Here is a 16159-nt window from a genome sequence, read left to right on the forward strand (position 1 = left end):
AGTGGCGCACTTAATGCAACTATCAGAGGCATTTTGAAATTCGGGCATGATGTGTGGCCTTGGTGTCGATGGAATTTGCCCAGAGATTGATGGAGTACTGGGGTCTTCAAGAGCAGCAGCATTCAATTGTCTCTTGGTTTCCTCTCTAGCAAGGTGCACAGGGTGGATGTTCTCCATATGCTTCTTCATGAAACTCGTGCCACAAGAGTACTCTTTATCAGAGCCTCTGGAGAGTATTTTCTTGCAGATTCTGCAAATTACTTTCCTCACATTTACCTTTTCCCGCTACAGCACACTAAAAAAGGCCCAAACAATGCTTTCTTTTCTTTGCCTCTTCCTCTGCCCCATCCGTTGTTCCTCTTCAACTGCAAGAGGATCCACTTCTGCAAAACTAGAAGCCATTGTTACTTTTAAAATAAAGAAACACACACAAAAGATAGAAGATTTGTAAAGAGAAGGAAGAAACAGGTCTTCTCTCTGGCAAGGTCAAAAAGTAAGGGAAATATTAGATGGATCCTCCCTCTTTCATAATGAAAATCATTTAAACCAATCAGATTTCTTTTTTCTTTTCTTGACATGAAATCACGTAGAATCGTCACGCACCCGCGAAAATCATATATATCAGTATACACTATAAATAGAAATTTCTATAAACTTTTAATAAGTATATTAGCAAAACTGTTCATTCTAATATCATGTTCAAACTTTCTATAGTAATTTTTTCAACGTTAATTCCTTCCGTGCTCATGACAGCTCCCGGCCGTCATGAGTAGTAGTCGTGTGCTCATGAAGTGCGCGAGCCATCAGAACGTTGCTGCTCCGCCCACTCGTGATTAATTCCCCGCCTGTGCGGGTAAATTAATCAGTGGGCGGAGTTCTGATGGCTCCCGGCCGTCATGAGTACAATCCCACTGTGATTTATGACGGCCGGGATCCGTCATGAGCACCCCGGCACCACGCAGTACCCCCCCTCACTGCGGCGGAAATCGCGCCGCGGCGAAGGGGTTAAAAATACAAGGAGACTTTGGCACGATCTTGCCTCGATTAAGGCACGATCCTGGAAACACAGGCGGGGAGAGGTCTCGCAAACTAAGCGACTACACCGCGCATTTTGTAACTTTACTTTCGTCGATATTATATTGAAAATAATACTTTAAAAATACGTTTATAAATTAATTTAGACAAACACTTAAAGGAAAACTTTTATTTATATGAAATTAAAAAAATATTTCATACTTTACAAATCACGCCGAAATCGCGACCCCAGCGCGACTTTTCAAAATGGCTACCGGAATGCGTGCAGCCATCGTGTAGGGTGTGTGACTTCTGTATAATATTTTTTTTTTAAAGAATAAATATCGTTTTCCTAACTAAAAATTATTCACAACTTTAAAAAAAATATATATATATATATGTATATATATATATTGCAGTTTTCATCCAAAGAATCCAATACACACAGGAAAGATGAATCGCGGACCCAAAAAAGGTTCTTTGGGCAAAAAGTTTATTTAGACACCCTGCATCAATGCCGCCATGACGCGTTTCAGCCCCACCTGGGCCTTGATCACATGACGCGTTGCGCTTAGGAAAAGACGCTTTTAAAGTGCAAGTGCAATGGAAATACAATTCAGCTGTGCTGTGCAATAATAAACACTATAGACAGACTTTAAATGTTCATAAATAAAGGCATAAATGCCAGAATTCGTCAAGTTTCAAAGTGCGACATAGATTTAGCAATAAATAACTGCATAAATGCATAAATAAATGCTACATGGACATAAGTACAAAACCCGTTAAAAATATAAAAATATATAAATATTTAAATAATCATATATATACACCATATAACATGTAATATAAAGTGCAATCAACAGGGTGATGTCCATAGATGCTAATCTCTTAAATATCTGTATACTATATTAAGAGTTGCCCAAATGGAAGCTACAGAATGGAAAGCTTTCAATTAACATAACCCCAGGTATTCTCAACAATACCTAGTCACATGTTAAACATAATCAATACAAATGTCGCAAAGCAATGTCTGTCTAAAGAATTGGAATTTGAGTATGTTAACAAAATCCCAAGAAAATGTATATAATCAAGCCCATGTGGGCATGCACAGTAATCAATTAGCTGACTTTCCAAGAGAGCCGAACCCACCCAAAACAATTCTTACCAACGGAAAAGAGATAAGGGTGGTATGTGAAGGAAAAATATATATGTGTAGTGAATTAAACCAAGTGCCACATTAATCATAATAAATAAAATAATGATCAAAATACATAGCGCATAGTTATCTAACTATCCTTGTTTAGTCAGTGGGAGTTTAAATGCACAATCAATCAGTAATAATACTGCAAGGATATCAAAAGCTTTACAGAAAATAGCATAAACGTGGATATCATGATTTATAGACAAGTGTACAGGTCCTCAGTCGTATTTAAACCCGATGGGGACTTTGTATTGAGTTCCAGTATATATCTGGTTTCCAACAGGTGAAGGGCACTTTCACGGTAACCCCCTCTGCGGGACTGAGGTATGCAGTCTATGGCGTAGTAACTAAGATGTAACGGGTCACTGCCATGCACTGCCTCAAAGTGTCTCGCCACCAGGTATGCCTGGTCCTTGTTGGCGATTGCCCGTATATGCTGAAGAACCCTTTTGTGCACGGGTAGCTTAGTTCTTCCCACATAGCGTAGTGCACACGGGCATTCCAAAACATATACGACATACTCTGTCTTACAAGTGATTCTTTTCTTGATATACACTGGGCGAGACGAGAAGGGAGTACTGTAATCTTTTCTGTTTTTTGCATGTTTACATGCCTTGCAAGTAATGCACTTGAAAAAGCCCTTCTATTTAGATAGCCAGTTTGACGGTAGCTTAATTTCAGGGCTACTTTTCACAAGGCAATCACCCATAGATCTGGCCTTCCTGAAAGTGAGTTGTGGTGTACGACTACTCTTTACCAGGTCAGCACCTATTATTGGGTCTTTAAGTATCAGGTTCCAGTTGCGTTTAAGAATTCCCATGATAGCTTTATGCTGTTTGTTAAATGTCATAATGACCCTAATTTTAGGTGGCTCCTTGCTAGTCTGGTTTACATATGTTTCCTTAGGGATTAGTGACTGTTCCCTTGCGAGCAATCTGGTTTTATTAATGGCTCTATCAATGACTGATGCCTTATACCCTCGTGAAAGAAATCTTTTCTTGCAACACTCCTGAGCCAATTGGCATTCAGACTCATCGCTACAAATGCGTTTTACTCCGAGCATCTCCTCATAGGGGATACTCTGGATGAGATGCTGTGGGTGATGGCTAGACGCATGCAGCCGGAGATGGTGCTCTGCCGCACGGCCAGGGGCAGCCGTGTATATTATCAAAGTTAGCAAATCCGACTATTTTCGCCTCTCATGCCTCTGGTTGGAGTGTGCCTGTTGGAAGAGCAGAAGATGTAATATTAGCCCTGGGCTCTTCAAATTCTCCCCCTACTCAAGGGTAGTTACATATGGTGAATTTTCAAATAATAAGGCAATGGAATAACATTGAGAGGAAACGAGGTTCTCAGAGGGATGAGAGGCGAAAATAGTCTGATGACGAGGGACGTTGAGTGTGCCTGTTGGAAGCGCTGGAGCACATTTGCTAACTTTGATAATATACACGGCAGCCTGATATCTGACATACCTTACTGGGACGTTGCTTGGAGGCTTACGTTGTTGGAATTCATGGGCGTCTACATAAGTATCATCCGTTTTCACAGCCACATTTGCGCAACATAATATCGGGCAGTGTACATCTCAGATGCCCATGAATTCCAACAACGTAAGCCTCCAAGCAACGGCCCAGTAAGGTATGTCAGATATCGTTTTTGAAAAAAGGCACAATGCAACAGAGTAGTAAATGTATGAAATTGATAGTAGCCATTTCTCTTAAAACAGAATGGCGTGTTGCATGTAAAGTGAAGCGATCATCAAACGGTCAAGGAGGATTCAAATGGTCGCAGCTATATAAGTGAAGACAGTGGTTCCTGAGGCTCCCCATTTTTTCTAAATCATTTGGTAGGTCTTCATTTGATGCACACCAACTGAGTGTCACTAGAATAGAGTCGAGTCTGGAAATTTGTGAACAAAACTTTATTGTTTTTTTACATCTTCCATAGATACAATGATAACGCCCTGAAGAGATCCCAGGCACCCAGTCCTGGAATCGAAACGCGTTGGCATTTCACAAGGAGGACTTGTTTTGTTATTCAAAGCATTATACCAGCAATTGCTGGTCTAAATAGGTGTCATTTATTGACTAAACTCCTTTTTGTTTTGAATTCATTTAAGTATACCTCATTGGAGTGTTTAATTTCAAGATACATAATTATATCATGCACAGTTTTGTCTGACTGTTTTGTGTTTTATGTAGGATGTTAGCATTTATGTCTTTCTAAGTTTTTTTTGCATTGTCACTTTTTGTTTGTAAATTAAAATGTACAATACTGTCAATACATAGATGTATAGTGCCCTCATTTGCTGAAAAAATGTTTTCATAAAAATTTTAAAATCTACATAAATAGTTGGTACTAATAAATACCTGGTCAAACGTGACAAATGCTTTTTTGACCTTTTGAATTTTGTGCAAAAATATTGGTGGGTAGGCAATTTTCTTGTTGTTCTCATTCGAATAGGGTCCAGCCTACCCACTTGTCCTTATGGACCTAACCCCTTAGGTTTTCACAGGAGCACTCCTAGAAGGCACAGTTTCACTGCTTGTGGTAGTATAACCCTTGACATTGTACCAATCACCTCAATCCGAAAGCCCATCAGCTGCCCACAAGCCGAGGTCATACGCAGAAAACCCACTGAAGGTTGGTCACATCTACCACATCTGGACGTGGAACATGGGTATATTTTTTAGAGTCTGTGAGGAATCAGATAGTTTTGATGCAGGTTGTTAAACTGTGCGAGTTTAAAGGAGGCATTCACCAATGTCAAACGGACCAGCTCACAAGGCTTGTGCCATTCAGCTTCAGTCGCCTCCTCCCCGCAGTCTGTGCTCCATCTTTCTTTAGCCTGCGTTGTGTCAACCCGTATCCATGAGTAGGGCCAGCTGAAGGTGAGTTATAGGTCATCTGCAGTCCACCAGGTTTCCCAATTGTTGCAGCGCTGCATTGTCCTGTAGTTCCACCGCAAACATGGCAAAGACTTCCTGGGCCGTGGGTGCCAGCCCGGTGTACTGTAAGAAAACACCCTACCCAACTATGAATTGCTCTTGGGCTTGGTCAAACGTGATGAACCGTTTATTGATATAGAGACCTCCCGCAGTACCAAAGCCTTCCTCCCAATATCGCTCAAATGATATATCATGTGAAAGAGAAGAAATGGTCTGTGCTCAAAGATGACAATCCTCCTAATAAAACACAATGGACAGGACCAGAGCCACTGCCCTCTGCCAGATCTTGCCCATCAAATTAATCAACTAGGAAAGGAATTCAGGGACAGTATTCCCCATTATGATAGCTTCCTGAAGCACGTACGGGTCGTAAGTTCCCGCCAGAATGATGTTTTCCCAGGTCGGGGGGGTTCATCCAACCAATGCATCGCATTTTGGAGTCGAGGTGCTGTGTAATATAAAAAGAGATCTGGCAGCCCAATGCCTCCAGTCACCAAGGGAGCTTAAGCAAGTCCAGCTTTACCCGGCTTCTACTACCCACCCAGACCAGGTGTCTCAACATTTTGTCCAACTTGCAAATTTCATGGGGGAGATCTGGCACATCACCCTCTGTAACATGTTAAGGCAGCATGGCAGGAAGACCATCTTCATCACTGATATCCACCCCATCATGGACAGTGGGTGCATCTTCCAGAATTCTACCAACCGAGCCAGCCTCTCCACGTTGGGTGTGTAGTGGGTCTCCCGCTACCCAGATCCCCTGGTATCAAAAAGAATCTTGTTCCCAGTGCAACTCCAGGCTCTGCAGATGTTCAGAGTCCTCTTACTTCAGTCCTGCCAGGGGGAACAACTTGGACTTCATACTCTTTGTGTGCAGTCTTCGACTATAGCGAATTTGCTCAGGACAGACTGGTTCCATAAGATAGATCAAAGTATAGTTGGCATACAAGGATATCACGTCTGGTTTGCCACCCAGGTGGAACCTCCATGAACCAAGTCTGGTATGGAGCTTCCTCGCCAGTGGCTCCCATGCTAACCAAAATATTATGGGGGACAGGGACAACCCTGCCTCATACTCCTTCCCAGTTGCCAGCGATCTGAGATCATTCCCCTTGTAAAAACTCACGCCAACGGTCACAAATATGAGTCACGCCCATTTCATATATCTGGCACCAAATCCCATATGCTGAAGGACTACCCACATATATTACCACCCCACCGTGTCTAACACCCTTCCTATATCTTGGGACACCACCACATAACAGTCTGTGGAGGAGGCAAGCATATGTATAACGTGATTCAGATGCAGTAGATTTTACATTATACTCATTCCCAGGATTAACCCAGTTTGGTCTGAATGTAATAATGTCTGGACCACTCAAAATAGCCTGCTGGACAGTATTTTGCTCACTATTTTAAGACCAGTGTTAAGCATAGAGACTGGCCTGTAAGATACCAAGTCTGCAGGGTACTACCCATACTTTGGCTACCTTATGGTCATCACCTCCCTCATACTCAGGGGCAGCTTCCCCATCTCCCTCGCAAGTGCAAGTTTCAAGTTTATTGTATTTGATTTGGATCTCCACTGAGAACCACAAATATTAAATACACTCCATCTCCCTCGCTACCATATACACCTCCAGCAGTTTCTCCAGTGTGCTGCCAGCAGCAGCTGATACAAATTCTGCTGGTAGATCATCTGTCCCCGGTGTCTGTCCCAGTTTAATGTCCTTCAGTGGTTCCCGTACCTCCTCTACCATTAAGGGAGCCTCCAGGATGGTTTGGTGTTCCAGACTGAGTCTGGGCAGCACTAACACCTTGAGGTTCTTCTCTTTTCACATTGCCATGGTCCGGTCCTCTGTCACCTCCTCCTTTGTCTCCGGTTCTGCCTTTGGGTCTCCCTCCCTCAGGGTTTTGTTGGCAGGGCTGCTTGTGGTGTTCTTTTCTCTGGGTCTCCCTTGGGTTGGTGGACTTCCTTCGCCTGTGCCATCCCAGTTGGAGGTATTGGTTCATCTACTGTGGTTGTCCTGCCTTGGAGTCCTCTGTGGTCCTTGGATCCAGTCCTAGGAGTGTTGGAGCCTTCGGGGTCTGGCCTCTCTAATCGTCCTTCCTGGGTGCTTCTGGTGTCTTGGCCGTCTGTTGCCTTGGATCCTTCAGGACGGTGTTCACCTTGGTGGTGGCTGCTGGGGACACCATCGGTCTGGTGGATCTCCAGGCTGGGGTTCCTACGGCTGCTGCTGCATAGGTCCTTGGCATGCCAGACTTGGGACATTGGTAGTAGGTGTGGCCTCCTCCTCCGCAGAAATTGCACATCTTCTCCCTGCTTCATCTGCTTGCCTCGTGTCTGGTCTGTTTGCAGATCCTGTAGAACTTTCCACTGCCTGGCACTTCCGGCATTTGAAGGGTTATCCTGGGTCTCATAGGTAGAAGCTCGCCGGTGGGTGTCTCAGGTCATCCCTTGATGCTGGGTCCTTGTGGAGGCTGACAATCACTTGACAGTCCGTGTTCCAAATCCCTCAGCATTCTCGGACTTTGGTGGGTCTTGTCTTGATGGTGCCATATTGTTGGAGGAGTGACGTGATGTCCTTGTCTGGGATGTGGGGGTTGGTCAGCTCAACCGTGATCCTCTTCTCCGTTGATGCTGACTCCCATCCTGCCAATAAATTGAAGTCAGAGTAGGGCTTGTCCTCCTCCTTCCCCTGGAAAAACTCCCAGTACTTACTGTACAGGGACTGGGTGGCGAGGCTGAGGAGAAAAATCCACCCTGATGCTGAGGCTTGGCAGCTCAGCACTTCCTGTCTTGGGATCCCAGCTGTCTTGACGACCTTGTTGAGGAACAGGTCTTGGTCTAGCTTGGGTCCCTTGTTATTTTTTAACTCCAACCGCATAACCTGGGTGTGTCTAAGGGCAGTTGCGTCCCGTGGAGGGAGTTCTGTGAGGCAGAAAGGCAGGGCGGGGGAGGGGCAGGGTGGGGGGTAGTAAACACCGGAATATGGATGATTGCAGGTAAGTAAACTATTAAATAATAAAACGAATTTCGTTGCGTGTGCTGCATCACATTTTGAAATGCAGGGCGCGCAATGAAATTTGTTTTATTCATTTAATTGTTGACTTATCTGTAATCATCCATATTCCGGTGTTTACTACCCCCCACCCTGCCCCTTCCCCGCCCTGCCGCCCTACGGAACTCCCTCCACGTGCCGGATCTGTCTATGGGTGAGGTTATACCGATTGAAGGGTTTGGGCAGTCACTTGCCTGGACCCCTCCTCGCTCTTCGCTTTGCTCCCTGGTTTGGCAACCGTGGGACCTGCAGGAGGTCCTTGCCCAGGTCTGACTAGTAGGAGAAAATTGCCTACTGTGCAAGAAACTCTGTTAAACACTCCCAAGAGCTAGGGTGAGGGTAATAGGTGTTTCCACCTAAACATAAATCCCCTCAGCAAAGGTCTGGGTGCTTTACAGGCCTGTGAAGGATGTTAGGAGGGTTGTTAGTCCTCCAGCATTCGTCCACCCAAACGCCAGGAAAAGAAGAGTATCAAGGGAACGCGCTGTTACCAGGCTCTAGGAGCTGACCACAGGTCCTTGGGGGCACTCTTTTGCGCTCCTAGTGAGCACGCTGGAATCCCTCCTGCTTCGTTAGAAGTCAGTTGGGCCTTTTGGCGAAATTTGCAGTGAATGCAAATTTAGTGCCCTCGAAGTCCCAGATCGGGAATTTTGTCAAAATTACTAACACTTAATAGTGGTTTCAAAATGATATGAACAGATACTACACTTGATCTTAGCCAAAAGGCCGATGCCTGGATACCCTATTCGGTGATTAGCCGGCTTTGTAAATCCTGGTTGATTGATTGATTGATGGGTAGCTAAACCTGTCACGTGTGATAGCACACTAGTGAGTTTGAAAAACACAGAGGCTCTTGGGTAATTTACCAGATGTCACTGTGCCACCAGGTCCATCATGGAACAACAATCCTATGCACACACATATGGAGTACAAGTAAAAATCATATCATAGAATTAGAGGAGAGTAACACAAGGTAAGGTGGCAGAAAGACGAAGAAGTCTTGTGTATGCTGAAATCTTTAGTTCTTTATTTCCATCATAATGTTACAGCAGCCAGCCAACACGTGTTTCATCGCTCACGCGAATCTTCAGGGCTCGCACGCTACTGAATATACTGAGGAGGTCGCTCTGCCGGTGATACTTCCGACCCGGTGGTGTCTTACCAGCTTGCTGGGTAGACTATTGAATGGTTTCAGAGGTTTTCCATTCACCCAGTTGCACCACCTAATAATAGTTGCATATTGTTAACTCATGCGCTTTTGATCTATAGCAGTGCGCCCACTCCACTGACACCTTAAACCTTTCCTTGCTTCCTTAGCACCAGGTCCATCATGACCCAGTCCTGGGCTATCCGTTCTAAATCATTGTTTTTAGGTGTACTGTTCGTTCCGTTGTTTTAGTTGACCTGGTCGAGAAATACAAATCCCATGATGCTGTCCGTCAGCAATGGGAAGCCCAGACTGGCAACTCGTGCCCCTGATGCCATGGAGTAATTTGGTAATCTTACTCTTAGGTAGGAAACTCGGGAATGGTGTCACCGGCAGGGCAATCTCAGACATTTGCTACGAGTACTTTACTGTCCCATCAAAACTAGATAGCCTGACAAAACGTCTGCGGCGCTAGTGCTTGTGAAGCATGCACGGGGCTGCTGGGAAATGAATGTTGCCTCGTCAGCGAGCCATCTTTTATTTTGATTTATGTGGCGAGAGGAATGGGAGCTATTCGGAGAGTCCCTGCTCTATTCGAGGCTCAAAGACACGGACATGGTCTGTAGACTGAGCGAGGGGAGCACATGGCCTGGCGGGTGCGTCTCTCGCTAATGATTAAAGAGGGCCGCGCAGTAAGTGTATCACATAAACATTCTTGGTGAAGCCAGGAGCAAGGTCCAAAGACGGCCACCGTCACAGGGGAGCTGCTCCAGCGGGGACAGGGACACTCTCCCTCACTAGGACCCTGCTAGCCCGCCACAAACTTCGTTTCTTTGCAGAGTGACACTTTAGTTAAGTGGAACTAAAAGAAAGACAGTATAACCTGTGTTTCTGTTATTTGTCTGCCCTGCTTTTCAAGAACAAGTGCATCTGACCTGGGCTTGCGCGTGGGTCTTTAGAGACTCTCCCTCTGCAGCAACCAGAAGCCACAGAGGCCCCAGCGATGGCTGCCCAGGACAGGATTCTAATCCGAGGCGGGAGAGTAGTGAACGACGACAGCTCGCAGTTTGCGGATGTCTACATTGAGGGAGGCCTGGTGAAGGGGGTCGGAGCCAGCCTGCTGCCTGGTACCCCCGAGGGGGTGAGGGTGATTGACGCCACTGGCAAGCTGGTGATGCCGGGAGGAATCGACACGCACACACACTTCCAGCTGGAGTTCATGGGCACCCAGTCCGTGGATGACTTCTACCTAGGAACCAAGGTAAACATGGACGCGTGCCTGGGTGCCTGGCTCGTGCCCTCTCATCATTCCTTATCCTGTTTTGTATGAACATTGTGGATAAATTATGTTGTCTTGTTATTGGTTGTTTTTTAACACCATATATGCCTCGTTTGATTTCCATAAAACGAAAAAAAAGCATGATGGCTTGGTGCATTCTTTGCATGTTGCTTTCAAATGCAGTGACAGATTCATCAACACTTTGCCCAGTTCAAAGTCACAAAAAGTGACACCAACCGAAGCACAGTGTTGATAAACTGTTCGCAAATCTTTATTTGCATCGGAAACTAGCCTGTAAAAGTAACACAAATCGCTCTTGAAAGGGCGAGATTTTGATCGATACCTTATATCTATTGATCCAAACCTCGATCTGGTCGACTGAACCTTTATTGCCTGTCTTGGAAGGAAACAGTACACCTATCTGCAAATTAGTTCACCCAAGAAAGGACTCTACTCTCAAAGATCACGGACAACTTCTAGGTTTCAAAAGTTTATTGTAAAGATATAATGAGCTGCAAATACAAGCATCTCAGAATGAGATTCACGAGATACACAGGTCCAATTACATACATGTGCTCTCGAAAAGCCCTCAGACGAGCAACAGAAATCACTAACACAAGTTCTAAAAATAGCAAAGCTATCAGCATAGACGCATATCTCTCCTTCATTTAGGTTGGAGGAAACAAACACAGGTTAGGCGTCCCTACCCTGTTCTAGATGGTATCCCTACTTAACCAAATCCCAACCTAACAAAGGTGTCAGCAATGAATGACCCCCAAGGGAAGTCACCCACTCTAAGTCTCTTGGTGAAAACCTAAAATTCTCCAGTCATGACCCCTCACTGCCTACCCATCCGCTCTCTAAAGGGTCCTCAGGTCTCTGCTCTAACTCCACCCAGGGGTGCTGTCCCTAATACAAAACAGTCAACAACATTTGAGACGCCCCTTGCGAAACGCCTCTCACGTGGTGCAACTTCAGGCTTTTTCCATGATGCTTTGTATTGGGCCTCAGACGTTAGAGTTGACCTTGCTTCTCAGTCTCTTCTCCGGCCCGCTGATACCCCTTAAACATTCCAGAACCCTCCTCCATGTCTGGGCCGTCTACTGAACAGACCTCTATTCATTCACTTATAATTGGATCCCCCCTTTCCTGTTGCAGACAGATATCTGCCGCCAAGAACCCAACTCTCATAGACTTCTAAAAAGGCTTGCAACATTTCTCAGCCCAGACATGTACGTGTAAATCAATGCTAAAACATTTCAGGCCTACAATATTTCACATTATGATTATAGCATTCAAATTCTTCATTTAATTAAAGCATGTTAAAACTCTTATTCTATTATTTAGAAAACATTACTCTAAATCATGGCCCATTAATGCAATGACCAAAAACGTTAAACAATCTGTGTCGTGAAAAGAAACACCTTCCCTTTTAGCTCCAACTCTGGCCCTGAGGCCTACCACGTTCTGCGTTTTACCACAGACCATCTTATATGTTAACAGCTACACGACATAGATTCAAAATAATCACGTCTAATAAAATCATATAATGTCACACATTTCTGTATTAGTTCCACTTCTACTTAAATCTCTATATTAGCTATACATTTAGAATATAATTTCAGATACTATTAGCACTCATGGCATTTCTCATCATGACTTGTGCTTACTATAGGTAAGTGTGATGTACTCATACATTTATATCAGTTTGCGCTCTCTCAGTTCCCCCCTTTGATGACCTCTCGGGGTCATCACTAACATTTAAACTGCAGTTATTGCTGGCATTCTCTGCGCTTCCAGAGCTCTCAGGCTCCTGTACTGATTATCTTGTATGGCAGCCAATCTCTGCAACTGTTCTCTTTGGGCCCTTTCTGACCTTCTTGCTCTGTACCATTTGAATACCCTCACCAATCCCCACAATACTATCCCACAGATCAATATTATGATGATAGGCTTTAGGATATACCAAATAAAGCTTTTGCCTAAGGTGGAAAACCACCCTCCAACTGTACTCATTCCGTGGCCCACCTTTTCCCAGACATTTTCTCTACTCAAGTCTTCGATCTCTTTGTGTATATTAGTTATGTTCTTAATAACTTTCTCAAGGGGTTTTGAAAGGTCTGGAATGTAAGTGCAACATTCCTGAACCTTCAAAGCCTTACAGACTCCGCCCTCTTTCGCTAATAAGACATCTAATGCAAGCCGATTTTGAAGAACCATAGCCCTTATCGATTGCATCTCTCCTTCTACCAGCATTAAGGACTGAGCAGTGCTGGCAGACAACCTGTCGACAACTGTTGCCAGTCGTCTAATTTTAACATCATTAAGGATTATTCCCAAAAGAGGGAACATAGCTCCAAAGACATCTCCAACCATTTCTGCATCGCCTAAATCTCTCCTTCCCCTCGATGATGTCTGGCCCTCAATGATCAATAAGTCTTGTGCATGATATATTTTGGGGAAGACAATTGCCAAGTAACATGATCCATACCAGTTGTCAGGTAGTCTCACGTAAGCATTTCTTCCACATACAAAATACACATTTGGAATCACTTGCATTCCCTTCAGGAAATCCTTAGTGTAGTACTCTAAATTAAAAGCATGTTCACAGTCAACTTCACCCACGTATACATTTTCATAATACGTTTTGGCTCGGTGAAGACATAACTTTCCTTTCTGCGCTTTATCTAAAGCTATTGGACCACTACTACCCTTTCTCTTGTGTGACTTCTCTTCCTCGGTCCAATCTAATTTCCCTTGTCCTGATTTTTTCAAAATCTTTTGTCTCCTGTAACGATCATCCACCTGCCCTATGAACTTTTTCTCGACTTCGGACACCTTACATGTCAGATTATTTCTACGGGCATGTGAAGTATCTAAGGTAATCCAAGGAATGAAGAACTTGGCCAATCTGTCTTCACTCTTCCAGTAATCCCATTTATTCATCTGCTTATAATTCGGGACTTCTGGCAACACAGAATCATAATTGGAGAAATAGTATTCAAAACTATCTCTCTCATAAAATATACTAAGCAATAAGCTACATGTAATGCCATATGTCAGAGGGAGGTGATGATATCGAATTCCTTCATCTACAGACGCAGGCAACTGCATGCAGACGTAGCAATCCTTAACCTCCATGGCATCCACGTATTCATACAAAAGTTTAGCATAAGCATTTGACCTAAAGTCTCCTTGGGACTCGTCTACATGTAACCTGCGGGCTTCTGCAGCCAATAACGCTTTCTCTTGAGTGTTTTCCCTTTTCTCACCTGCAACAGTGGGTGTAAGTGTTACTACAGAATTCGCATCAGTTACCTTTACCTCTTCCTCATGTCCCTTTACATAAGAAATTGTTACCACTAAAGCTATTAATATTATCACTCCTACTATTAGTGTACCTATTATACATTTAGCTCTGCGGTTCGGGGTGCCGGCCTCCATTTCGTCAGACAATCTAGCTTTCCCTTTCTCTTTGCAAAAAAGTTCTTTTCCTCTCGTTCCTTTACAGTCTCTTTCAATCCTTTTTTTGTCTTTAGAATCCACACAGCTGGAGGCTGACAGCCTTTTTCGCAAAAAGTCCTTTCACAGTTCAAAAAGACAACCCTAGCCCTTCTCCATCCACTCAAGGGGTTCCCTAAAATTCTCTGCTTCCTGGGCGCTAGGTAATCTTCTTTTCTTCTGCTTGCTTTATTTACAAAGTCCTTTAACAATCGACTATTAGATTTGTGGTTGCAGCTTCAATAGCATAGTTCAATATTTCCATGCGAAGAGTATGCTCTTCATGTGCTGTTATCGTGGTACCAAAGTCGGGGAATTTCAATTCTGTAAGAAACATGTGTTTTAACTTGCTGAGGCGGGGAGGTCTGGGGAGCACGAATGTTAGTGACCCTTCTTGTTCGACACCGGGTACCAACAGTTGTATTTCCACGGTGATAATGGGCTCAGAACTGGACACCACCACCGCTCGGATCCTCCCTGTCTCCGGTTTCACAGACATTTGTCGCCAGATATGTCCACTCAGGTGTGGAGTATCTTCTGTTAGGCACACGCACTCTTCTTGACCTTCTTCGGTCTGGTGCTTCAGCGCCCTGAGCACCTTCTTCTGGGTCTGAGTCTTCTGATATCGGAGGAAGGGTTGCTTCTGGAGTTGACCTCAGGCTAGAACTTCTTCTTTGCGGCCAATTTGCTTCTCCACGTGCCCTTCTACTCCTTCTCCTTCTGGTCTGTTCTCGCTCTCTTTCAGACCTGTCAGGGTCAGACTCGTACTCCCAGCTGTCTTCTCCTTCTGTAGCGTCTTCTGTTTCGCTGTTGTACTGACCGTCCTCAGCTTGGTCAGACTCGTTCCCTGCTTCCACTGGCACCTCTACAGCTTGGCTAGCCCCTTCTATGGCTTCTTGGTCCTCTGCTGGACGTCCATTCGAGAGAGGAGCTGTTTCCAGAGGTGCTGGAACCCTTTTCGTATGCGACGCGTGTATCCAGTTGGGCAGGCCTCCCACCTTTACAGCTGTACTTGTGATCAGGATGACCTGGTAGGGCCCACGCCAACGAATATCCAAGCAGCTTCTTCTCACATGTTTCTTCACCAGGACCCAGTCCCCAGGATACAGGTCATGGCAAGGGCCCTGGCACGCTGGAACCTCTGCAGCCTGCACCTGAAGGGACACAGAACGCATGGCGTCAGACAGCCCCTTACAATAGTCCAGGATCATATCATCTGTGATATTTAACAGTGCAGTAGCTGGAATAGATGGCAGTCTCATTGCTCTCCCCATTAACACCTCATGTGGTGACAACCCTGTTCTTCTGTCTGGGGTACTACGAAGGCTCATGAGTACCAATGGCAGGGCGTCAGGCCAACTCAGGGTCGCTGAGGAGCAAACTTTCGCTATTCTGGACTTGATCGTGCCATTAATTTGTTCCACAATTCCTGAGGCTTCTGGTCGGTAACTGCAATGGAGCTTTTGGTCGATATTCAGTGCAACACAAATCATCTTCACAAGCTCGCTGTTAAAATGTGTTCCCCTATCTGATTCCAAAAAGGCCGGCACCCCGAACCGAGGGATAAGTTCTCTAAGCAGTAACTTAGCCACTGTGAGGGTGTCGCACCTACGTGTAGGGTATGCCTCAACCCATCTGGAGAACACACAAACAACCACCAAGACATAGCGGAGGCGGTTGCATCTTGGCATTTCAATGAAATCTATCTGCATTCTGTTGAATGGACCTCCAGACCTTCCTATGTGACTTAGCGCAACTGGTGTTCTTTTCCCTACATTCAGCTGCTGGCAGGTCACACAACGCTGGCACACTGCTTCTGCTGCTATTCTAAACTTAGGATTGTACCAAGTCTGTCTAAACACTCTCAGCATAGCATCTCTCCCTAAGTGTACGGGACCATGTATGAGTCTAGCCATTGGACTCACCATCTCATTGGGCAACACTGCTCTGCCGTCTGCTGAGACCCAAAAATGAGTCTCACCCATTACACATCCTGCCTTTACCCAT

The 16159-nt window shown here is 44.9% G+C and overlaps 1 protein-coding gene across 1 annotated transcript in view; it reads left to right on the top strand.

The window, feature by feature from the left end:
- The first annotated feature begins 10099 nt into the window (after positions 1 to 10099).
- Positions 10100 to 16159, top strand: part of DPYS (dihydropyrimidinase) — a 552352-nt gene continuing 546292 nt past the window's right edge. Inside the window, exon 1 of the mRNA XM_078686894.1 lies at positions 10100 to 10633. Coding sequence (XP_078543020.1) covers positions 10376 to 10633 — 258 coding nt within the window. The 5' untranslated portion in view covers positions 10100 to 10375. The remainder of the gene's footprint in view (positions 10634 to 16159) is intronic.

This window comes from Lissotriton helveticus, chromosome 4_1 (assembly GCF_964261635.1).
Source record: "Lissotriton helveticus chromosome 4_1, aLisHel1.1, whole genome shotgun sequence".
NCBI lineage: Eukaryota > Metazoa > Chordata > Amphibia > Caudata > Salamandridae > Lissotriton > Lissotriton helveticus.